General features: G+C 39.4%; 1 protein-coding gene across 1 annotated transcript in view; it reads left to right on the forward strand.

The window, feature by feature from the left end:
- Positions 1-1,733: 1,733 nt before the first annotated feature.
- Positions 1,734-26,744, forward strand: part of LOC139757172 (serine/threonine-protein kinase stk11-like) — a 44,492-nt gene continuing 19,481 nt past the window's right edge. The window contains exons 1-4 of the mRNA XM_071677299.1: positions 1,734-1,964; positions 7,778-8,017; positions 13,610-13,701; positions 23,836-23,968. Of these exons, the coding sequence (XP_071533400.1) occupies positions 1,845-1,964; positions 7,778-8,017; positions 13,610-13,701; positions 23,836-23,968 (585 nt within the window). The 5' untranslated portion in view covers positions 1,734-1,844. The remainder of the gene's footprint in view (positions 1,965-7,777; positions 8,018-13,609; positions 13,702-23,835; positions 23,969-26,744) is intronic.

Below are 26,744 nucleotides of genomic sequence, written 5' to 3' on the forward strand. Positions count from 1 at the left end.
CCAAAGGCCAATAGAGTGGCTTGAAGACATCCAAAAGTATGGAAGGAATTTGAAGGTTTAATTTAAATCCCCTTTGACGTCGCTAAAGGCCATTACAGGGGAGTAGCGGCATCCAAAGGGAAAGACACAAGTTGAAAGTTTACTTAAAAGACCCTTTGAGGGTGTCAAAGTCCAATAGCGTGGCATAGCGGTATCCAAAAATAAAAAGAGTAATTAAAAGTTCAATTCAAATCCCCTATGGAGGCCCCAAAGGAAATTACAGGGGCACAGCGGCATCGAAAGGCAAAGAGACAAATGAAAGGTTTCCTTTAATGGCCCTTTTGGGGTGCCAAAGTCCAATAGAGTGGTGTGGAGGCATCCAAAAGCTTAGAGGGAAATTGAGGTTTTTATTTAGATCCCCTTTGGTGGCGCCAAACGCTATCACAGGGGAATAGCGGCATCTAAAGTGAAAGAGACATATTGAAAGTTTACTTAAAAGATCCTTTGGGGTTGCCCAAGTCCAATAGAGTGGCATTGGGTCATCCAAAAATAAAAAGAGAAATTGAAGGTTTAATTTGATTCCCCTTTGGCGGCGCCAGAGGCAATTACAGGGGCATAGCGGCATCCAAAGGCAGAGACAAATGGAAGGTTTACTTTGATGCTCCTTTGGGGGTGCCAAGGGCCAATAGAGTGGCTTGAAGGCATCCAAAAGTATAAAGGGAAATTGAAGGTTTAATTTAAATCCCCTTTGGCGTCGCCAAAGGACATTATAAGGGAATAGCGGCATCCAAAGGGAAAGACACAAATTGAAAGTTTACTTAAAAGACCCTTTGGGGGTGCTAAAGTCCAATGATAGATAGAGTGGCATTGCGGCTTTCAAAAATAAAGAGAAATTAAAGGTTTACTTTAAATCCCCTTTGGCGGCGCCAAAGGCAATTACGTGGGCATAGCGGCATCCAAAGTCAAAGAGACAAATGGAAGGTTTTCTTTAATACCCCTTTGGGGGTGCCAAAGGCAATAGAGTGCCTTGAAGGTATCCAAATTCGTAGAGGGAAATTGAAGGTTTAATATAATCCCCTTTGGCGTCGCCAAAGGCTATTACAAGGGAATAGCGGCATCCAAAGGGAAAGAGGCAAATTGAACGTTTACTTAAAAGACCCTTTGGGGGTGCCACAGTCCACTAGAGTGGCATGGCGGCATCCAAATATAAAAAGGGAAATAGAAGGTTTAATTCAGATCCCCTTTGGTGGCGCCAAAGGCAATTGCAGGAGCATAGCGGCATCCAAAGGCAAAGAGACAAATGGAAGGTTTACCTTAATGCCCCTTTGGGTGTGCCAAAGGCCAATAGAGTGGCGCGGAGGCATCCAAAAATATAATGGGAAATTGAAGGTTTCCTTTAGATTCCCTCTGGCGGCGCCAAACGCCTTTACAGGGGGATAGCGGCATCCAAAGGGAAAGACAAATTGAAAGTTTACTTAAAAGACCTTTTGGGAGTGCCAAAGTCCAATAGAGTGGCATGGCGGCATCCAAAATTAAAAAAAAGGAATCGAAGTTTTAATCTAAATCCCCTTTGGCGGCGCCAAAGGCCATTAGAGGGGCATAGCAAGTCGGGTTAGCGCCTCCAGCACTGCATTTTTGGTACAGGATTCACACCACGCCCACCTGCTGGTAAAACTAGAGTGGTCTCCCCCTCGAGGGTGGCTATGCCGGTGCTCTTCCTGCCCATTTTCTATCACAGCGACCGTCACTTGTTTACATTTGGAGGGTGAGTGAATGTGGAGGAGCGGGTGATGGGTTGATGTTGACATGAGTGGCGTTACAGGATCCCCAACTGTTACAGTGATGTTTGAAGTGTGAGAAAAACGATGGATCACGACCTGACCAGTGATAGGTTTATGGAGTTTGACGGGGATGATGATGCCTTACTTATTCAAAGAATCGACTCGAACGAGATCGTCTACTGCCCTCCTAGAAGAAAGTACAAGGTAATCAAGGCTTAAATGGACCCAATTTAGCGAGTGATAAATCACTCATTGGGGTGGGTTTCTTTGTTAACGTGGATGCTTTCATTCGGATATCTCCTAAATCGTCAGTTCATGTCTAAATATGATGAGTTGCTACTGAAAGGGAAAATAAATGCCCATCCCTTGTAATGATACAAAGCTTATCTGAATTTTCTCTACACTTGTATATCTTGTAATTTCAATTGCCGCTATGAAGATTATGTTATGGCTTTATAAAGTGACAAGCTGTATAAAGTGACAAGCACTGGCTATGTTTGCTTGAAACGTTATTCTTTGTGATTGGTAACATCCAAATATGCTTCAAATGTGCTACAGATAATACTGATTAGAATTCTGAACAAGCATGTAGTTGATAGGCACTTCGGAAGTCATTTGTTAAAGTAGAAGAAAAGCATATCAGTGGTCTCTTAACACTCAGCAGGAGTGATGCAGAAGGGTGCTGATGACAAATGACAGGTGCACAATTATAGACAAGGGACAGTGGGGAGGGCTATGAAAATCAGGGAAAGGATAGGGTTGTTTTAAGAGTAGGTAGAAGACTTCTATAAAGCAACAGATCCTATGTAAGCATTACCTAACTTTATATAGGAGCCAAGATTGACCTCTTTGTTATTATAGTCTTAACATAGCGGTGACATGTCTTCATTCTCCTTCCACTTGGTGAAGAATGATCACTAAAAGCAGTTACATTTGGTGAGAAGGGCTGTGAAGAAAACACACTTACACTGCCTAAACCTTTCTGCAGCTAACTATAAACATAAAGCCAAAAATTCTTTTCCTTTTAGATCACTTGGAAACTTAGGTAGATTTAGTTGAGAAGGAGAGGTTTTTATAGGTTCTATTGATTTATATATTTTTCATCCACTTATGCCCACAGTTTCCCTAATCAACACATTTCTCTCACTGAAACTTACCTATTTTAAGATGACTTGTATTATATCTCACCATTGCCCTTATAAATCACTTTTGTTAAGGATATGAGTCCATTGATATAATTTTCTTCAATTTCGATAAATATCTTCCTTAAATTATGATCCCAGTGATTTTTAAAAGCTCCCCTCACACACCTCACAAAACATATCCTAGATAGCTTTATCTAACCACAGTCCCCCTTCCACTGTAGACATCATCAAAGCATTTGATGCTGATACATGCCTTATGCAAGATATACTGATACCATCCCCTACAACACTGTCAAACATTGGTTTGCCAAATTCATACCATACTGTTAAGCTAGACTCATTCACAAAGGCATTACCTTTGAAACCCCTCAGATCTACAGTTGAGTTCCACAAGGAGCAAATCTTTCTCCACCCCTCTTCATTCTCTTACCGCATGACCCCCTATCACCACCTGCAGACCTCAGTGTGAAGGTCCTCCTATATGTTGATGACTTTGCAATCAAATCACAGCACCCTGACACCCCAGTAGCAACAACAAACATGCAACACCATTACACAATAAGAACAGTGACTCACTCACCACTGAAAGACTGTATCCCCAGAGAAGTCTTCAGAGACACAAGTCCACCTTGCACCTTCCCATCACCTTGAATGGCCAATCTCCCACTCAACAAAACCCTAACTATTCTGGGCATCACATTTGACATATGTGACATTCACTCCCCACAGCACAAACATCAGTACAAACAATGAAATAAATGCCCTTAGAACACTTACTGGCATCAGATTTGTACAAGAAAAGAATTCTTAGCATACTCTACAGAAAATTCATCTGCTTCACTCTAAAGTACCCCACACCTTCCTTGGTCCTTCTCTTTCTCAAAAGCAGATATATCAAAGCAGTAAACCACATAAAAAAGCTTTCCAAACAAGCTCTGGCTGTCTAGCAATCACAGATAATCAATGCTTACATGTTTAAACAAAGATCCATCCATTGCTTTCCCACTTCAACATGCTCATCTCTCAGTTCTTTAAAGCAACACTAGACCACCCACCCAAACCATTCTATAACCAACTACCAACCCTAGCTTCACAGTTCAACAATCTCTACTCACACGTTCCCCATCCCCAGCAAACATAATGCTGACTAAAACGTGTACACTGAAATGACACAAAACGCTGAACAACTGCCCTCCCATCTTATTCTTGAATTCCATCATTCTAGACATACATCCATCTGAAACCAAATTTCCCATGAAAATACAAGTCACACTTTCCCATTTATCCCCTGGACATCACCCATCCCAGTGTTATTACAAACACCAGTTCACAACATCCCAGGACCCTTTATGCCCATGATGCATTACCCCAATAAAGACACCAAACTCACTCTGCTAAGATGCCTCACACTCTTCTCACAGGTGACACCAAAACTCACCCTACTCAGAGGCCCCATTTCTCCTCACATTGAAAGACACACACAACATCAGCACTCTTTATAGTCCATGGTCCTGCCCAGTTGATGTAACTGGTTTCCTGAGCAGTGTGAAAGTTTCATAAAGATGGAAGGGATGTGTGGGGCTGGAAATGATTAAATGTTAATAATTGGTTAGCTAGGATTTTCATTGAATATATGTATCATGGTGATTACTTGAGGATTGGCAGAATGCAAAGGGTACAAAGGTGAATGGATGAATTTCAGTGGACTAAAGTAACTGTTGAGTGTACCTGATAAGCTGTATGAGAGAATGGTGGCTTGCCTGGAGCATCATATTGGTTGAGGAACATTGTGGTTTTCAGAAGTAATAGAGAATGTGGTGATCAGATGTTTGCTTTGAAGAATTTGCCCGAAAAATATTTACAGACACAAGGATTTGAATGTGATACTTATGGGTTTGGAGGAAGCATATATTAATGTTCATCAAGATGATTTGCAGAAAGAATTATGAGAAAAATTGTCAAATGATACTTGTTTGAAGCAGAGGAGTTTCTATTAAGAAAGTAAGGCATATATGCAAGTAGATAGAGAGAAGAACGAATGGTTCCACGTGAAGGTAAGTATGTGGCTCGGTTGTGTAATGTCACCATGGCTGTCTCAATTGTTTATAGATGGGATGGTGAGCAAGGTGAATGTGAGGGTTTTGGGGAGGGGTTGGTCTGCAGTCTGTATGGTATGGGGAGGGGGGAAGCTTGTGAGACGAGTCAGTTTGCTGATGATACGTTTTTGGCAGATTTAAGTGAGAAGCACCAGAAAATGGTTTCTGAGTTTGGGAGAGCAAGTGAAGGAGAAAGTTGGGAGTAAATGTAAATGAAACCAAATTCATTAGATTTTGCAGTGCAAAGACAGTTTAGTTGGGGTTTGAGTGTATATGGAGAAAGCATGGTTCAAGTTAAGCATTTCAGATTCCTGGGAGTGGATATTGTAATGAATGGAGCCATGGGCACTGAAGTAAGTCATAGGTGAGGGGATGAAAGTTCTGGTTGCATTGAGGAGTGTGTGGAAAGAGAGGTCACTGTCTGGAAATACACATATCAGCATGTTTGATGGTATAGTAGTTCCAGCAGTGTTGTATGGTTGCAAGGTTTGATATGTAGATGAAAATATACAAAAAGGGTGAATGTGTTTGAAATTCAATGTTTGAGGACAATACGTGGTGTGAGGAGGGTTGATCAAGTAAGAAATGATAAGAGTGAGATGTGGTAATAAGAATGTGTTTCAGAAAGCTGAAGAGGATGTGCCAAAATGGTTTGGACATATGGAGAGAATGAGTGAGGAGATATCGACAAAGAGGATAAACAAATCAGAAGTGCAGGAGACAAGGAGAATGGGAAGACTGAATTGGAGATGAAAAGATTGCTTTGAAAAGGTATTGAATGCCAAGCGTGAACATGCATGGGATAGGGTGAATTGGAGCAGTACGTTATACAAGGGGCAATATGCTGTCGTTTGATTGAACCAGGCATATGAAGCGGTCAGGTGAAACCACTGAAAGGTCTATGGGGCCTGGTGTGGATATGGGGCTGTAGTTTTGGTGCATTACACATGACAGCTAGAGAATGGATGTGAGCAAATGAGATCATTCCTTCATATGTTTGTGGATATGGGACTGTGATTTTGTTGCATTGCACATGACAGCTAGAGAATGGATATGAGCGAGTGAGGCCATCCCATCATATGTTAATGGCACTGCCTTGCTGATATGGGAAATGGCTAGCAAGAATGAAAAAAAGCTGGGGCAGAAGTGTAGATCATCCTTTATGTAATGTGGTGATACATGATCAGTTGTGTGGCCATGTGCTTTACAGTTTTCATCTCAGCATTGTCGTCGTTGGCATCATTGGTGCAGCTATTGTCACTTTAGTCTGTATAAGGAATGTATTTGGAATGCTGTCTGGCCCAAGTGCTGATCTGTACTGTTGCTTTCCTTATGCTCCTTTCTGTTATTCCAGCATCATTTATGTCATTCTTATCATACTGATTAGATACTTCATCACCCCTTTTTTCTATAATTTCTGTACTGATTACTGATTTGCACTGATCATATAGAATCTTGAATATTTCCTTGGGGTTCCTTTCGCATCATATATTCTTCCTCTCTGAGAGGCTAGTTTTTTTTTTCATATATGAAAGTACTTAGTACTTTTGGAATCTGTTCCATGCTATGGTATTCATGTGAGATTCCATAATTTATTTGCCAGCATTTTTCTTTATTTTTTGTCGTCCAGCAACTGTCCCTTTTGTGCATATTGCTAACATTTCTTCATTTTCCATGCATACATCTATTTATCCAGTGTTTTCTGTCCCTTGGTGCTTTTAATTCATGCAATTTTTCTTTTTAAGTGATAGCTATCAGTCCCTTTGATTATTTTACTTACTCTCATGAGAATATTGTGTTGTTGTTAATGCTGTATTTGCACTTACATTGTTAATTTTTTTCACTTGATCTTGTTGCAGTGGAAATTCATGTTGCACACTATCCATTCATTTTCCTTTGCTGTCATGTTTATCTTTATCCATATTGACCTTATAGGGTGTCCTTATATAAGTAATATTGTGATCTAGAGAAAATCTTTGGAAAACATTGATTTGAAGAATTTTTCTCCATAGGGTTTGTTTGTCCTACAAGTCCTAAGAGAATCTCTAGAATCACAGGAGGCTGTAAATTTGAGTTTGATTTGTACTGGGAATGGAGGCTGAAAAAAATCATTTGCACACGGAAAGGTTTAAGATACTGAATTTGTTTACTTCATCTTCATATTCAGTGATTTCTCTTATCCACCTCCTTCATGTTGTTATGTAGTCAGGGCTTGTGGGATAAACTAACTGGAGGAGAAGCATGTAAGTCTTCCTGTAGTTGTTGTTTCCTGTCCTGTCTTTCCCTCTCTTTCGAGAAACAGTTTGATATCCACGTTTGAGAATTATGAGGCAGGTCAGTCAGTACTGCAACTTTGGGACAAAAATGTCATCATCAAATGGAGGCTTCTGATTGGGTGGAGGGTTGACCAGAGGCAAACCATAGGCCACTATTGTTGAATATGTGGTTAGAGAAGGTTGAGAGGCATTTACCTCACCTGTAGGCATTGGATTTTAAGGTTTGTAACCCTTACAGATTGTAGAGATTCTCTTAAGACTCACTTGAATCAATCCTACAGAAAATATTTTTCCTACTCAAGAACTTACCATTCTGTTTGCTGGAAGCAACACGGTGACTGGAGGGTAATGAAGGCCAATTTGCTGTTGCCTTAAAAACTAACTTAGTCATTTGTAGCCTTAAATAGTATTAGGACAAGATAGAGCTATTGTCCTCAGAGGTTAGCCTGTTCAGGTTCAGAAAAGTTTTACAATATGATTTTTTCCTTTTCTCCCATCAGTTAGTCGGCAAATATGTTATGGGTGACAAATTAGGAGAGGGAAGCTATGGGAAAGTGAAAGAATGCCTGGATTCAGATACCCTGCAACGACGAGCAGTCAAGATTATGAAACGCAAGACTCTTCGAAGAATTCCGAATGGTGACCAAAATGTTCAGCGTGAAATAAGACTACTACGTAGACTGAGGCATCGGAATGTTATTAGTTTATTCCACGTGTACCACAATGATGAAAAAGGCAAAGTAAGGATTTTAAAGTATAACTTATAAATTGTCTTATAATCCTAATAGGGTTAGTCTGTTAGTGTTCATCACATCATACTCTCTCTTTACAAATTGTATATTTGCTGCTAAAGTTTTAGAAAACAAACTACTGGCTGAAAAGAGTCTTAGAAAGTGTATATATTTTGAGATATGGTGATACTAGATGATTCAAAGCATCCTGCATAGGCCATCCCATCCAGAATGTGAAGAAAAGTACATTTGTTTTTTAGATAAGCATATATACTATACTGAAGGTTACTGATTGCTATAAAAGTTCTTTTATTTTATTTATCTATTTTGCTTTGTCGCTGTCTTCCGCGTTAGCGAGGTAGTGCAAGGAAACAGATGAAAGAAAGGCCCAGCCCACCCACATACACATGTATATACATACACGTCCACACATGCAAATATACATGCCTATACATCTCAACGTATATATATATATATATATATATATATATATTTTTATATATATATATTTTTTTTGCTTTGTCGCTGTCTCCCGCATTTGCGAGGTAGCGCAAGGAAACAGACGAAAGAAATGGCCCAACCCACCCCCCATACACATGTACATACATACACGTCCACACACGCAAAATACATACCTACACAGCTTTCCATGGTTTACCCCAGACGCTTCACATGCCTTGCTTCAATCCACTGACAGCACGTCAACCCCTGTATACCACATCGATCCAATTCACTCTATTCCTTACCCGCCTTTCACCCTCCTGCATGTTCAGGCCCCGCTCACTCAAAATCTTTTTTACTCCATCTTTCCACCTCCAGTTTGGTCTCCCACTTCTCCTTGTTCCCTCCACCTCTGACACATATATCCTCTTTGTCAATCTTTCCTCACTCATTCTCTCCATGTGACCAAACCATTTCAAAACACCTTTTTCTGCTCTCTCAACCACACTCTTTTTATTACCACACATCTCTCTTACCCTATTATTACTTACTTGATCAAACCACCTCACACCACATATTGTCCTCAAACATCTCATTTCCAGCACATCCACCCTCCTGCGCACAACTCTATCCATAGCCCACACCTCGCAACCATACAACATTGTTGGAACGACTATTCCTTCAGACATACCCATTTTTGCTTTCCGAGATAATGTTCTCAACTTCCACACATTCTTCAAGGCTCCCAGAATTTTCGCCCCCCTCCCCCACCCTGTGATCCACTTCCGCTTCCATGGTTCCATCCACTGCCAAATCCACTCCCAGATATCTAAAACACTTTATTTCCTCCAGTTTTTCTCCATTCAAACTTACCTCCCAATTGACTTGACCCTCAACCCTACTGTACCTAATAACCTTAATGTTATTCACATTTACTCTCAGCTTTCTTCTTTCACACACTTTACCAGACTCAGTCACCAGCTTCTGTAGTTTCTCACATGAATCAGCCACCAGCACTGTATCATCAGCGAACAACAACTGACTCACTTCCCAAGCTCTCTCATCCACAACAGACTGCTTACTTGCCCCTCTTTCCAAAACTCTTGCTTTCATCTCCCTGAACAACCCCATCCATAAACAAATTAAACAACCATGGAGACATCACACACCCCTGCCACAAACCTACATTCATTGAGAACCAATCACTTTCCTCTCTTCCTACGCATACACATGCCTTACATCCTCGATAAAATCTTTTCACTGCTTCTAACAACTTGCCTCCCACGCCATATATTCTTAATACCTTCAACAGAGCATCTTTATCAACTCTATCGTATGTCTTCTCCAGATCCATAAATGCTACATACAAATCCATTTGCTTTTCTAAGTATTTCTCACATACATTCTTCAAAGCAAACACCTGATCCACACATCCTCTACCACTTTTGAAACCACACTGCTCTTCCCCAATCTGATGCTCTGTACATGCCTTCACCCTCTCAATCAATACCCTCCCATATAATTTCCCGGGAATACTCAACAAACTTATACCTCTGTAATTTGAGCACTCACTCTTATCCCCTTTACCTTTGTACAATGGCACTATGCAAGCATTCCGCCAATCCTCAGGCACCTCACCATGAATCATACATACATTAAATAATCTTACCAATCAGTCAACAATACAGTCATCCCCTTTTTTGATAAATTCCACTGCAATACCATCCAAACCCGCTGCCTTGCCGGCTTTCATCTTCCGCAAAGCTTTTACTACCTCTTCTCTGTTTACCAAATCATTTTCCATAACCCTCTCACTTTGCACACCACCTCGACCAAAACACCCTATATCTGCCACTCTATCATCAAACACATTCAACAAACCTTCAAAATACTCACTCCATCTTCTTCTCACATCACCACTACTTGTTATCACCTCCCCATTAGCTCCCTTCACTGAAGTTCCCATTTGTTCCCTTATGCACTTTATTTACCTCCTTCCGAAACATCTTTTATTCTCCCTAAAATTTAATGATACTCTCTCACCCTAACTCTCATTTGCCTTCTATTTCACCTCTTGCGCCTTTCTCTTGACCTCCTACCTCTTTCTTTTATACATCTCCCAGTCATTTGCATTTTTTCCCTGCGAAATCGTCCAAATGCCTCTCTCTTCTCTTTTACTAATAATCTTACTTCTTCATCCCACCACTCACTACCCTTTCTAATCTGCCCACCTCCCATGCTTCTCATGCCACAAGCATCTTTTGCGCATGCCATCACTGCTTCCCTAAATACATCCAATTCCACCCCCACTCCCCTTATGTCGTTTGTTCTCACCTTTTTCCACTCTGTACTCAGTCTCTCCTAGTACTTCCTCATACAAGTCTCCTTCCCAAGCTCACTTACTCTCACCACTCTTTTCACTCCAACATTCTCTCTTCTTTTCTGAAAACCCATACAAATCTTCACCTTCACCTCCACAAGATAATGATCAGACATCCCTCCAGTTGCACCTCTCAGCACATTAACATCCAAAAGTCTCTCTTTCAGGCTCCTATCAATTAACACATAATCCAATAACGCTCTCTGGCCATCCCTCCTACTTACATACGTATACTTATGTATATCTCTCATTTTAAACCAGATATTCCCAATCACCAGTCCTTTTTCAGCACATAAATCTACAATCTCTTCACCATTTCCATTTACAACACTGAATAACCTTCTTTCTTTCTTTCATACTATTCGCCATTTCCCGCGTTAGCAAGGTAGCGTTAAGAACAGAGGACTGGGCCTCTGAGGGAATATCCTCACCTGGCCTCGTTCTCTGCCACATTACTCATCTTTGCATTCAAATCGCCCATCACTATAAACTGGTCTCGTGCATCAAAACTACTAACACACTCACTCAGCTGCTCCCAAAATACTTGCCTCTCATGATCTTTCTTCTCATGCCCAGGTGCATATGTACCAATAATCACCCATCTCTCTCCATCCACTTTCAGTTTTACCCATATGAATCTAGAGTTTACTTTCTTACACTCTATCACATACTCCCACCTCTCCTGTTTCAGGAGTAGTGCTACTCCTTCCCTTGCTCTTGTCCTCTCACTAACCCCTGACTTTACTCCCAGGACACTCCCAAACCACTCTTCCCCTTTCCCCTTGAGCTTCATTTCACTCAGAGCCAAAACATCCAGGTTCCTTTCCTCAAACATACTACCTATCTCTCCTTTTTTGTCATCTTGGTTACATCCACACACATTTAGACACCCCAGTCTGAGCCTTCGAGGAGGATGAGCACTCCCCGCGTGACTCCTTCGTCTGTTTCCCCTTTTAGAAAGTTAAAATACAAGGAGGGGAGGGTTTCTAGTCCCCTTTAGTCGCCTTCTACGACACGTGAGGAATGCGTGGGAAGTATTGTTGTGTGTAAAGATTTTTTTCCAATGGATTTGCTCCTATTATGTTTTCCATTTGATAAGGACTGTATATGAGATTTGTATAAGAATGAAATGACTGCTTTGATTTTTGTTATTTTTCCCACATTGTTCACCATTTTCCACATTAGTGGGGTAGCACCAGGAATAGACTAAGAAGATGCCTCATTCACTCATATCCATTTTCTAGATGTGAATGTTAACTGAAACCACACTAGTCTTTGTTCTGAATCATTTTATTTAGCTGTTTTGTCTTCAGTTTTTATTTTAGTTAGGTTAAGAGGACTGAAAATTACCATACAGGAATTTACTTTCAATTTATAACATTATTTTTATGGGAAAAATATTTTTGATTTACACTTTTTTTATATGTGCATCATAGATATCAGGATCTTGAGCTTTAATTGAGAAGTGTATGAATCTTCAATGAGGGAGTGGTGCCTATTAAAAGCTTTTTGTTACAAGGCCTTGACAGTGCTTTATTTTTTTTAGAAAAGCTCGTCAGAGACAGACCACAGGGAAACTAGAAAAATTAGAAGTTTGTTTGGGGAAAAAATACAAACTCATGAGTGCCAAGTAATGGGAATATGAAATATAGTTTTCCTAAGAGTAGAAATTAACATTTTTGTAGTCAAGCGTAATCTTTAACTTCAAAGTAATACATGTTCTAAAGTTAAGGGTTATGTTTCCTCTAAGGAACTACAAAGCTATTAAAAAACTGTAGATGAAAGACAGTTACCCATCAAGATATCAGGTGAATGGGAAGGATTTAAGTGTAGCTTGCAAAATGGTAGTGTTTGTACTACCTTCAACAAATGATTATAAAATCTTTGTTTTCTTAGGTTCAGGTGGGTAGTAAAAAAGGAGTAGAAGAGATGAATAACTCATTAATGTAGTAAGAATTAGAATTGTTTGGGTAATGTATGAAAGACCTGTAAGGTAGTATGGCCATGAAGGATATATTTGAGATGATTGGTTAATGAAAATCTTCGAAAGTTTGGTTAAAAGTCTAAGGAAAAAATAAACCAAGAAATAGATGGACAGATGCAGTGAGTAACTGTTTTGGGCTAAAGGTATTCCTTTTGATTTTATGGGAATGTTTTTTTGACCATTTGCATTGGGTGACTGCTATGTGTATGGATGGAGCTGTGAACAGGGAAGTTGGTCTTACTGAAAAAATCAGCTTTGTAAGCAAAGTGAAAAATAATTTCTTATATTAGTGTGAGTACCATTTTGTAATTTTGCGTACTGGATGTAAGTTTAGGTTAAGATGAGTTAAGATTAAGGTTAAGATTAACTTGATTGATCCCAGATATATGGGTGTAAAGGTTATAGATAATTGTATACAATCTCTTGCTACTGCATGCAATTTGAACAAAACAGTAGAGCATACCTTCTCATGGTTATGCAGTCTCGTCTCAGAATGTTTGTCGATAATCTTTTCTTTGATGTTTGTTTGCCTTGAATATTGTAAGCAGATGGAATGAGCTGTAGTTATAACCACCACAACATACTGAATTGATAAGTAGAATTTAAGCATAGCTATTGAGTCCTGGGCACTGTAATATATGTATTTCACTAATGCCTTTACTGTGTGTTAAACACATTATTCCTTCCAGTGTTTAGAAAATAACATTGACAATGTAGGGCATATATTTTTTGATTTAAGGTGAAAGTGCTGATGTTTTTACATTTGCATAATGTTAATGAAAGTTAATGTTTTCAGATATACATGGTGATGGAATTCTGTGTAACTGGGCTTCAGGAAATGCTGGATAGAGCCAAAGATAAAAAATTTCCAATCTGGCAAGCTCATATGTGAGTTGTCTTGGAGTTTACATTATTGAAATTATTGAATAAGCTCTTTGTGTACTTTTCAAAAGTTTTCTTAACTATTTTATTGGTGCTCATGTGTGATAGTAGTTTCATGATATCATGGATAGGGAAACAGATGAAAGAAAGGCCCAGCCCACCCACATACACATGTATATACATACACGTCCACACATGCAAATATACATGCCTATACATCTCAACGTATATATAATAATATATATATATATATATATATATATATAAAATATATATATTTTTTTTTGCTTTGTCGCTGTCTCCCGCATTTGCGAGGTAGCGCAAGGAAACAGACGAAAGAAATGGCCCAACCCACCCCCATACACATGTATATACATACACGTCCACACACGCAAAATACATACCTACACAGCTTTCCATGGTTTACCCCAGACGCTTCACATGCCCTGATTCAATCCACTGACAGCACGTCAACCCCAGTATACCACATCGATCCAATTCACTCTATTCCTTACCCGCCTTTCACCCTCCTGCATGTTCAGGCCCCGCTCACTCAAAATCTTTTTTACTCCATCTTTCCACCTCCAGTTTGGTCTCCCACTTCTCCTTGTTCCCTCCACCTCTGACACATATATCCTCTTTGTCAATCTTTCCTCACTCATTCTCTCCATGTGACCAAACCATTTCAAAACACCTTTTTCTGCTCTCTCAACCACACTCTTTTTATTACCACACATCTCTCTTACCCTATTATTACTTACTTGATCAAACCACCTCACACCACATATTGTCCTCAAACATCTCATTTCCAGCACATCCACCCTCCTGCGCACAACTCTATCCATAGCCCACACCTCGCAACCATACAACATTGTTGGAACGACTATTCCTTCAGACATACCCATTTTTGCTTTCCGAGATAATGTTCTCAACTTCCACACATTCTTCAAGGCTCCCAGAATTTTCGCCCCCCTCCCCCACCCTGTGATCCACTTCCGCTTCCATGGTTCCATCCACTGCCAAATCCACTCCCAGATATCTAAAACACTTTATTTCCTCCAGTTTTTCTCCATTCAAACTTACCTCCCAATTGACTTGACCCTCAACCCTACTGTACCTAATAACCTTAATGTTATTCACATTTACTCTCAGCTTTCTTCTTTCACACACTTTACCAGACTCAGTCACCAGCTTCTGTAGTTTCTCACATGAATCAGCCACCAGCACTGTATCATCAGCGAACAACAACTGACTCACTTCCCAAGCTCTCTCATCCACAACAGACTGCTTACTTGCCCCTCTTTCCAAAACTCTTGCTTTCATCTCCCTGAACAACCCCATCCATAAACAAATTAAACAACCATGGAGACATCACACACCCCTGCCACAAACCTACATTCATTGAGAACCAATCACTTTCCTCTCTTCCTACGCATACACATGCCTTACATCCTCGATAAAATCTTTTCACTGCTTCTAACAACTTGCCTCCCACGCCATATATTCTTAATACCTTCAACAGAGCATCTTTATCAACTCTATCGTATGTCTTCTCCAGATCCATAAATGCTACATACAAATCCATTTGCTTTTCTAAGTATTTCTCACATACATTCTTCAAAGCAAACACCTGATCCACACATCCTCTACCACTTTTGAAACCACACTGCTCTTCCCCAATCTGATGCTCTGTACATGCCTTCACCCTCTCAATCAATACCCTCCCATATAATTTCCCGGGAATACTCAACAAACTTATACCTCTGTAATTTGAGCACTCACTCTTATCCCCTTTACCTTTGTACAATGGCACTATGGCAAGCATTCCGCCAATCCTCAGGCACCTCACCATGAATCATACATACATTAAATAATCTTACCAATCAGTCAACAATACAGTCATCCCCTTTTTTGATAAATTCCACTGCAATACCATCCAAACCCGCTGCCTTGCCGGCTTTCATCTTCCGCAAAGCTTTTACTACCTCTTCTCTGTTTACCAAATCATTTTCCATAACCCTCTCACTTTGCACACCACCTCGACCAAAACACCCTATATCTGCCACTCTATCATCAAACACATTCAACAAACCTTCAAAATACTCACTCCATCTTCTTCTCACATCACCACTACTTGTTATCACCTCCCCATTAGCTCCCTTCACTGAAGTTCCCATTTGTTCCCTTATGCACTTTATTTACCTCCTTCCGAAACATCTTTTATTCTCCCTAAAATTTAATGATACTCTCTCACCCTAACTCTCATTTGCCTTCTATTTCACCTCTTGCGCCTTTCTCTTGACCTCCTACCTCTTTCTTTTATACATCTCCCAGTCATTTGCATTTTTTCCCTGCGAAATCGTCCAAATGCCTCTCTCTTCTCTTTTACTAATAATCTTACTTCTTCATCCCACCACTCACTACCCTTTCTAATCTGCCCACCTCCCATGCTTCTCATGCCACAAGCATCTTTTGCGCATGCCATCACTGCTTCCCTAAATACATCCAATTCCACCCCCACTCCCCTTATGTCGTTTGTTCTCACCTTTTTCCACTCTGTACTCAGTCTCTCCTAGTACTTCCTCATACAAGTCTCCTTCCCAAGCTCACTTACTCTCACCACTCTTTTCACTCCAACATTCTCTCTTCTTTTCTGAAAACCCATACAAATCTTCACCTTCACCTCCACAAGATAATGATCAGACATCCCTCCAGTTGCACCTCTCAGCACATTAACATCCAAAAGTCTCTCTTTCAGGCTCCTATCAATTAACACATAATCCAATAACGCTCTCTGGCCATCCCTCCTACTTACATACGTATACTTATGTATATCTCTCATTTTAAACCAGATATTCCCAATCACCAGTCCTTTTTCAGCACATAAATCTACAATCTCTTCACCATTTCCATTTACAACACTGAATAACCTTCTTTCTTTCTTTCATACTATTCGCCATTTCCCGCGTTAGCAAGGTAGCGTTAAGAACAGAGGACTGGGCCTCTGAGGGAATATCCTCACCTGGCCTCGTTCTCTGCCACATTACTCATCTTTGCATTCAAATCGCCCATCACTATAAACTGGTCTCGTGCATCAAAACTACTAACACACTCACTCAGCTGCTCCCAAAATACTTGCCTCTCATGATCTTTCTTCTCATGCCCAGGTGCATATGTACCAATAATCACCCATCTCTCTCCATCCACTTTCAGTTTTACCCATATGAATCTAGAGTTTACTTTCTTACACTCTATCACATACTCCCACCTCTCCTGTTTCAGGAGTAGTGCTACTCCTTCCCTTGCTCTTGTCCTCTCACTAACCCCTGACTTTACTCCCAGGACACTCCCAAACCACTCTTCCCCTTTCCCCTTGAGCTTCATTTCACTCAGAGCCAAAACATCCAGGTTCCTTTCCTCAAACATACTACCTATCTCTCCTTTTTTGTCATCTTGGTTACATCCACACACATTTAGACACCCCAGTCTGAGCCTTCGAGGAGGATGAGCACTCCCCGCGTGACTCCTTCGTCTGTTTCCCCTTTTAGAAAGTTAAAATACAAGGAGGGGAGGGTTTCTAGTCCCCTTTAGTCGCCTTCTACGACACGTGAGGAATGCGTGGGAAGTATTGTTGTGTGTAAAGATTTTTTTCCAATGGATTTGCTCCTATTATGTTTTCCATTTGATAAGGACTGTATATGAGATTTGTATAAGAATGAAATGACTGCTTTGATTTTTGTTATTTTTCCCACATTGTTCACCATTTTCCACATTAGTGGGGTAGCACCAGGAATAGACTAAGAAGATGCCTCATTCACTCATATCCATTTTCTAGATGTGAATGTTAACTGAAACCACACTAGTCTTTGTTCTGAATCATTTTATTTAGCTGTTTTGTCTTCAGTTTTTATTTTAGTTAGGTTAAGAGGACTGAAAATTACCATACAGGAATTTACTTTCAATTTATAACATTTTTATGGGAAAAATATTTTTGATTTACACTTTTTTTATATGTGCATCATAGATATCAGGATCTTGAGCTTTAATTGAGAAGTGTATGAATCTTCAATGAGGGAGTGGTGCCTATTAAAAGCTTTTTGTTACAAGGCCTTGACAGTGCTTTATTTTTTTTAGAAAAGCTCGTCAGAGACAGACCACAGGGAAACTAGAAAAATTAGAAGTTTGTTTGGGGAAAAAATACAAACTCATGAGTGCCAAGTAATGGGAATATGAAATATAGTTTTCCTAAGAGTAGAAATTAACATTTTTGTAGTCAAGCGTAATCTTTAACTTCAAAGTAATACATGTTCTAAAGTTAAGGGTTATGTTTCCTCTAAGGAACTACAAAGCTATTAAAAAACTGTAGATGAAAGACAGTTACCCATCAAGATATCAGGTGAATGGGAAGGATTTAAGTGTAGCTTGCAAAATGGTAGTGTTTGTACTACCTTCAACAAATGATTATAAAATCTTTGTTTTCTTAGGTTCAGGTGGGTAGTAAAAAAGGAGTAGAAGAGATGAATAACTCATTAATGTAGTAAGAATTAGAATTGTTTGGGTAATGTATGAAAGACCTGTAAGGTAGTATGGCCATGAAGGATATATTTGAGATGATTGGTTAATGAAAATCTTCGAAAGTTTGGTTAAAAGTCTAAGGAAAAAATAAACCAAGAAATAGATGGACAGATGCAGTGAGTAACTGTTTTGGGCTAAAGGTATTCCTTTTGATTTTATGGGAATGTTTTTTTGACCATTTGCATTGGGTGACTGCTATGTGTATGGATGGAGCTGTGAACAGGGAAGTTGGTCTTACTGAAAAAATCAGCTTTGTAAGCAAAGTGAAAAATAATTTCTTATATTAGTGTGAGTACCATTTTGTAATTTTGCGTACTGGATGTAAGTTTAGGTTAAGATGAGTTAAGATTAAGGTTAAGATTAACTTGATTGATCCCAGATATATGGGTGTAAAGGTTATAGATAATTGTATACAATCTCTTGCTACTGCATGCAATTTGAACAAAACAGTAGAGCATACCTTCTCATGGTTATGCAGTCTCGTCTCAGAATGTTTGTCGATAATCTTTTCTTTGATGTTTGTTTGCCTTGAATATTGTAAGCAGATGGAATGAGCTGTAGTTATAACCACCACAACATACTGAATTGATAAGTAGAATTTAAGCATAGCTATTGAGTCCTGGGCACTGTAATATATGTATTTCACTAATGCCTTTACTGTGTGTTAAACACATTATTCCTTCCAGTGTTTAGAAAATAACATTGACAATGTAGGGCATATATTTTTTGATTTAAGGTGAAAGTGCTGATGTTTTTACATTTGCATAATGTTAATGAAAGTTAATGTTTTCAGATATACATGGTGATGGAATTCTGTGTAACTGGGCTTCAGGAAATGCTGGATAGAGCCAAAGATAAAAAATTTCCAATCTGGCAAGCTCATATGTGAGTTGTCTTGGAGTTTACATTATTGAAATTATTGAATAAGCTCTTTGTGTACTTTTCAAAAGTTTTCTTAACTATTTTATTGGTGCTCATGTGTGATAGTAGTTTCATGATATCATGGATAGGGTAGAAGCTTTTGTCATCTTTAAGTATGTAGTTTGGAGAGGGGTATACAGGAATGCATACGTTACTATATTTTTTTATTCATTATACTTTGCTGCTGTCTCCCGCATTAGCGAGGTACCGTAAGGAAACAGATGAAAGAATGGCCCAACCCACCCACATACACATGTATATACGTACACGTCCACACACACCTATACATGTCAATGTATACATATATATACAAACACATACATATACATATATACACATGTACATAATTCATACTTGCTGCCTTTATTCATTCCTGTCGCCACCCCGCCACACATGAAATGACAACCCCCTCCCCCCACATGCGCGCAATGTAGCGCTAGGAAAAGACAACAAAGGCCACTTTTTTTGTTCACTCTCAGTCTCTAGCTCTCAAGTATAATGCACCAAAACCACAGCTCCCTTTCCACATCCAGGCCCCACAAAACTTTCCATGGGTTACCCCAGACACTTCACATGCCCAGGTTCAATCCATTGACAGCACATCGACCCCGGTATACCACATTGTTCCAATTCACTCTATTCCTTGCACGCCTTTCGCTCTCCTGCTTGTTCAGGCCACGATCGCTCAAAAAATTTTTCATCCATCTTTGCCACCCTTTCCACTCAACAAACTTATACCTCTGTAATTTGAGTGCTCTTTTTTATCACCTTTGCCTTTGTACAGTGGCACTATGCAAGCATTCCACCAATCCTCAGGCACTTCACCATGAGTCATACATACATTAAATATCCTTTCCAACCAGTCAACAACACAGTCCCCCTCTTTTTTAATAAATTCCACTGCAATACCATCCAAACCCGCTACCTTGCCGGTTTTCATCTTCCGCAAAGCTTTTACTACCACTTCTCTGTTTACCAAATCATTCTCCCTAATCCTCTCACTTCATACACCACTTCGACCAAAACACCCTTTATCTGCCACTCTATCATCAAACACATTCAACAAACCTTCAAAATACTCACTCCATCTCCTTCACACATCACCACTACTTGTTATCACCTCCCCATTAGCCCCCTTCACCAATGTTCCCATTTGTTTTCTTGTCTTACGCACTTTATTTACCTCCTTCCAAAGCATCTTTTTATTCTCCCTTAAATTTAATGATACTCTCTCACCCCAACTTTCATTTGCCCTGTTTCTCACCTCTTGCACCTTTCTCTTTACCTCCTGCCTCTTTCTTTTATACATCTCACAGTCATTTGCACTATTTCCCTGCAGAACTCGTCCAAATGCCTCTCTCTTCTCTTTAACTAATAATCTTACTTCTTCATCCCACCACTCACTACCCTTTCTAATTGGCCCACCTCCCACACTTCTCATGCCACAAGCATCTTTTGCACAAGCCATCACTGCTTCCCTAAATACATTCCATTCCTCCCCCACTCCCCTTATGTCCTTTGCTCTCACTTTTTTCCATTCTGCACTCAGTCTCTCTTGGTACTTCCTCACACAAGTCTCCTTCCCAAGCTCACTTACTCTCACCACTCTCTTCACCCCAACATTTTCTCTTCTTTTCTGAAAACCTCTACAAATCTTCACCCTCGCCTCCACAAGATAATACGTTACTATGGGACAAAAAAGAGATATGTTGCTCTGCTTATGTTGATGGTCAGGTCAGCTTGATACACGGCACATGAAAGTTGTTAACTAGCGTGAAAGTTATTAACTAATTATTTTATTTGTTATCAAGAACACTGAGGCTTCTTCCTTGAAGATGATAGATTTGGAAGAATTACAACTATGACTTGTGACGAAGATTATATTCCCAGATAGACAAGAACCTTCATCTTTGTGTAGGGGTTATATTTGTTTGAAAGCTTTACATTTGTATCCTTTCATAGGGGAATTATTTTTTGTTAGGGATTTGCTTGTCTGTTTAGATGTACATATAATTTGTATTGTTCATACAGGTAGTTTCACTTAGATGTTTGTTTACAGTTGACTGTCTTTGATGGTTTTGACAAGCTAAAGTTGAAGACAAATCAAATACTTGATGCACTGCATAAATAGGTATTGATATTGTGCCATCATATGTGCAGAGCTTTTCCATAACACAGCAGGTTTCTCAGCTGAACTTTGGTTGCAATGACAGAAATGAGTGCAGTACACAAGGCAGTGTTGACTGAATCACATATAATCTATGAGAAGTATAAAAATTTAGATGTGATAGGGAGGCATTCATTCATATGTCAACACTTGATGTCTTTGTCATTTTTTTTGTAGTGTCTTGATGTTAACAGTTACCAAGTTAAGCCTTTAGTTACACAAAAACCAGAAATTATATGATAACTCCAAACAGGAATACCAAACAATTACATCAGTAACAGAAGTGTTTTCTGAAAAGTGTTCAGGTAAAGAGTAATGCAAAATTAGTAGATGTGATAATTGTGCAAACTCCCATGGTACAGCAGTTAGCATTCCTGACCATGCTGCATTCACAAGCCAGCTAGGGTCAAGCACATAGGTTTGAATCCTGGTTACAGCAGTTGGTCCACAGTCAACCCATCCGTTCATCTACCCCTAGGGTGGTTGATAAAATGGGTACCTTGCTCAGGGTAGGGTATATGTATATATATATATATATATATATATATATATATATATATATATATATATATATATATATATATATATATATATATGTATATATATATATATATATATAGCGTTAATGGGATGGCCTTGATTAGGACCTCAGCTGTTGCATGCTGTCTCAGTTAACATGAAAGAAATGTGCTACATTTCCTTGACACCGACTAGCTGACAGAGCCTTGCATGGAAAACATTGCCAGTTTCTGTTTGATTGATATCCTATCATATGATAAAAAGCAATATTAAGAATACGAGTACTGCACCATATTACACATAACAGCTAGAAAATGGATGTGAGCAAGTATGATAAAAGAAGAAGGGTAACTGTGGTAGTGATTTTTTTTGTTTGACAAGGTAATTCCTGATACTTTTTTGCTGTTTCCTACCTTATTGGGGTACCACCTATAGCAAATGAACAATGGCCAAATTTGCAAACATTACACACCCATGATGCTGACATACCTTCATTTGAAACCAAGTACCTTCCTCCCTTCCTGCTCACTCACGTACCTTGTTCTGTTCATGAACACTTGTTACTGCCTTTATTAGCTTGTCTCCCAAACCATATGTTGATGTCACTTTCTTCAAGGTATATCTGTCATCCCAATTATATGCTTTCTCTAGAGCTGTAAATGCCATATACAAATCCCTCTTTCTTCAAGTATTTTTCACATAAATTCTTGAAAATGAACTCATGCTTAGGACATCCTCTTCCACTCCTGAAGCCATGGTGTTTCCCCCAAGCTATATGCTCTGTATATGCCACCATCACCTCAGGGATCAGTCTCTCATATACTCTACCAGATATGCTTAACAGATATGCCTCTTCAGTTGAGCACTCTTTTGTAGTCCTTGCCTTTACATGAGATGCACTATGCATCCATTCTTTCTGTTTTCAGGCACCTCAGTTTGGGCCATACATACAATGAAAAGCCTCAATAACTAATCAGTGATACTTTCACCTCTTTGTAGGGTACAGATCTTCATAACTTCAATGTTGTCTGTGTAACTTTTTGAATTTAGTGAATATGACAGAAAAATGAAATTCGTCTAAAGCTCACTTAGCTGAGCTTGCTGTTATATTATTTGGCTTCATGAGTTCCAGTGGCATTATGCCCATACTTCTCACTGAGAGACTTGGTTCATGGAGCTTTCTCTTTATAAAGAAATGCAGAATTGAGTTAACAAGGTCACTACACATTATTTGGAAAAAGAAATGGGACTCTTCTGCTATCAAAGAAAATCTAAAATTGGCCTAATAACTCTGCTGTGTAAAGGAGAAAGCAAAGAACTACTTCTGAAACATAGTAATGATATTACCATCATACATCAAAACTTATGAGAGTCCAAAGATGCACCACAGCTGCAAGGGAGGAAGATCATGATAGTCTCATCAAATTATCTTTCAAGAGCAGTCATAATTACTTTACAATTCTTGTTTGTAATTCATTGATAGATGTTCAGCAGTGCATAAGGTTAAAAGATTTTATTCTTTTTTTATCACTATTATTTTTTGTTAAGATTACAGGTAAGAAGTTTCCAGAATGATACAGATTAGAATAAGTTACTTGGGTTCAGAGTGAGCAAATAATGTTGTTTGTTGTGTATATCTTTTGTGTCTGATTTGCTAGTTTTGTCTGTACTCAGTGGTTGATTTGATGTATCTTACAACAAGATAGAAGGTTCTATTAAGTACAGTGTGTATTCTAAGTGCCTCACGTCTCATCCAATCAGATTTCATCACTGAGTGATTTCACCACACTGGTTGTGATTACGCAAGAATTTCAAAACCATATACAAAGATCCGACATGCATAGTCCTTACCTCATTGGGGTTTTTGTTTGTCATTTCTTCCCAGTATCTCCAATAATTCTCTCTTATACTTCAAAATAGATGTTTTGTACCACAGGCTGTTTCTGATTTCCAAACAGGTATTTTGTGCAGCTTGTGGAGGGATTGGAATACCTTCACAGTCGAGGTGTAGTGCACAAAGACATCAAACCAGGCAACCTTCTCCTCAGTACTGATAGCAGTCTAAAGATCTCAGACTTTGGGGTAGCAGAGGTAGGAGATAAGTGTTTAAAATTTTGTTTCAGTCTGGATAAGTTGAGAATGTTAGTTAATGAACTTAAGAATGTATAGGATGTGGTTTATTTGTAGGCTATAAGAAAATAAGTAAAGATAACATGCAGTTCACATAAAAGATGAAGAAGGAAGATATTAGGTAGATACAGCTCTGTTAAAGTATTTCCATTGAGATAGTATATCAAAAGAAAGTGGTAGAAAAGATATTTTTATTGATGTGAGTAAGCATTTTGTTGATTTATTATTTTGAGATATGTAATGGTTTGATATTGTATGATGTGGAGAAAATATTGCTTGAAATGTTGCATTGAATGTGAGTTACTGAGGCTAGTTGAAGTAGGGGAGTTGAGGACAGCACTGTGGTTGTGTCATACTTCCTAAATTATTCGGGCATAGAACTCTGTGAGAAAAAAGGAGAGATAGGTAGTATGTTTCTGGAAAGGAACCTGGATGTTTTGGCTGTGAGTGAAATGAAGCTCAAGGGTAAAGGGAGAGTGGTTTGGGAATGTCTTGGGAGTAAAGTCAGGGGTTAGTGAGAGGTCGAGAGCAAAAAAGGAGTAGCACTACTGAAACAGAAGTGGTGGGAGTATGTGATAGAGTGTAAGAAAGTAAACTCTAGATTCATATGGGTAAAACTAAAAGTGGATGGAGAGAGATGGGTGATTATTGGTGCATATGCACCTGGGCATGAGAAGAAAGATCATGAGAGGCAAGTGTTTTGGGAGCAACTGATTGAGTGTGTTAGTAGTTTTGATGCACGAGACCAGGTTATAGTGATGGGTGATTTGAATGCAAAGGTGAGTAATGTGGCAGTTAAGAGAATAATAGGTGTACATGGGGTGTTCAGTGTTGTAAATGGAAATGGTGAAAAGCTTGTGGATTTATGTGCTGAAAAAAGACTGGTGATTGGGAATACCTGGTTTAAAAAGAGATTTATACATAAGTGTATGTATGTAAGTAGGAGGGATGGCCAGAGAGCGTTATTGGATTATGTGTTAATTGATAGGCAAGCGTAAGAGAGACTTTTGGATGTTAATGTGCTTAGAGGTGCAACTGGAGGGATGTCTGATCATTATCTCGTGGAGGCGAAGGTGAAGATTTGTAGAGGCTTTCAGAAAAGAAGAGAAAATGTTGGGGTGAAGAGAGTGGTGAGAGTAAGTAAGCTTAGGAAGGAGACTTGTGTGAGAAAGTACTAGGAGAGACTGAGTACAGAATGGAAAAAGGTGAGAACAAAGGAGGTAAGGGGAGTGGGGAAGGAATGGGATGTATTTAGGGAAGCAGTGATGGCTTGTGCAAAAGATGCTTGTGGCATGAGAAGTGTGGGAGGTGGGCAGATTAGAAAGGGTAGTGAGTGGTGGGATGAAGAAGTAAGATTATTAGTGAAAGAGAAGAGAGAGGCATTTGGACAATTTTTGCAGGGAAATAATGTAAATGAATGGGAGTTGTGTAAAAGAAAGAGGCAGGAGGTCAAGAGAAAGTTGCAAGAAGCAAAAAAAGAGGGCAAATGAGAGTTGGGGTTGAGAGAGTATCATTAAATTTTAGGGAGAATAAAAGATGTTTTGGAAGGAGGTGAATATAGTGCATAAGACAAGGGAACAAATGGGAACATCAGCGAAGGGGACAAATGGGGAGGTGATAACAAGTAGTGGCGATGTGAGAAGGAGATGGAGTGAGTATTTTGAAGGTTTGTTAAATGTGTTTGATGATAGGGTGGCAGATATAGGGTGTCTTTTTCGAGATGGTGTGCAAAGTGAGAGGCTTAGGGAGAATGATTTGGTAAACAGAGAAGAGGTAGTAAAAGCTTTGTGGAAGATGAAAGCCGGCAAAGCAGCGGGTTTGGATGGTATTGCAGTGGAATTTATTAAAAAAGGGGGTGACTGTTGTTGACTGGTTGGTAAGGTTATTTAATGTATGTATGACTTAGGGTGAGGTGCCTGAGGATTGGCGGAATGCTTGCATAGTGCCTTTGTACAAAGGCAAAGGGGATAAGAGTGAGTGCTCAAATTACAGAGGTATAAGTTTGTTGAGTATTCCTGGTAAATTATATGGGAGGGTATTGATTGAGAGGGTGAAGGCATATACAGAGCATCAGATTGGGGAAGACCAGTGTGGTTTCAGAAGTGGTAGAGGATGTGTGGATCAGGTGTTTGCTTTGAAGAATGTATGTGAGAAATACTTAGAAAAGCAAATGGATTTGTATGTAGCGTGTATGGATCTGGAGAAGGCATATGATAGAGTTGACAGAGATGCTCTGTGGAAGGTATTAAGAATATATGGTGTGGGAGGTAAGTTGTTGGAAGCAGTGAAAAGATGCTTGTGGCATGAGAAGCATGGGAGGTGGGCAGATTAGAAAGGGTAGTGAGTGGTGGAATGAAGAAGTAAGATTATTAGTGAAAGAGAAGAGAGAGGCATTTGGACAATTTTTGCAGGTAAATAATGCATATGAAAGGGAGTTGTATAAAAGAAAGAGGCAGGAGGTAAAGACAGAAGTGGAAGAGGCAAAAAACAGGGCAAATGAGAGTTGGGATGAGAGAATATCATTAAATTTTAGGGAGAATAAAAAGAAGTTTTGGAAGGAAGTAAATAAAGTGCATAAGACAAGGGAACAAATGGGAACATCAGTGAAGGGGACAAATGGGGAGGTGATAACAAGTAGTGGCGATGTGAGAAGGAGATGGAGTGAGTATTTTGAGGGTTTGTTAAATGTGTTTGATGATAGAGTGGCAGTTATAGGAGGTTTTGGTCGGGGTGGTGT

Source organism: Panulirus ornatus, chromosome 25 (genome assembly GCF_036320965.1).
Source record: "Panulirus ornatus isolate Po-2019 chromosome 25, ASM3632096v1, whole genome shotgun sequence".
NCBI lineage: Eukaryota > Metazoa > Arthropoda > Malacostraca > Decapoda > Palinuridae > Panulirus > Panulirus ornatus.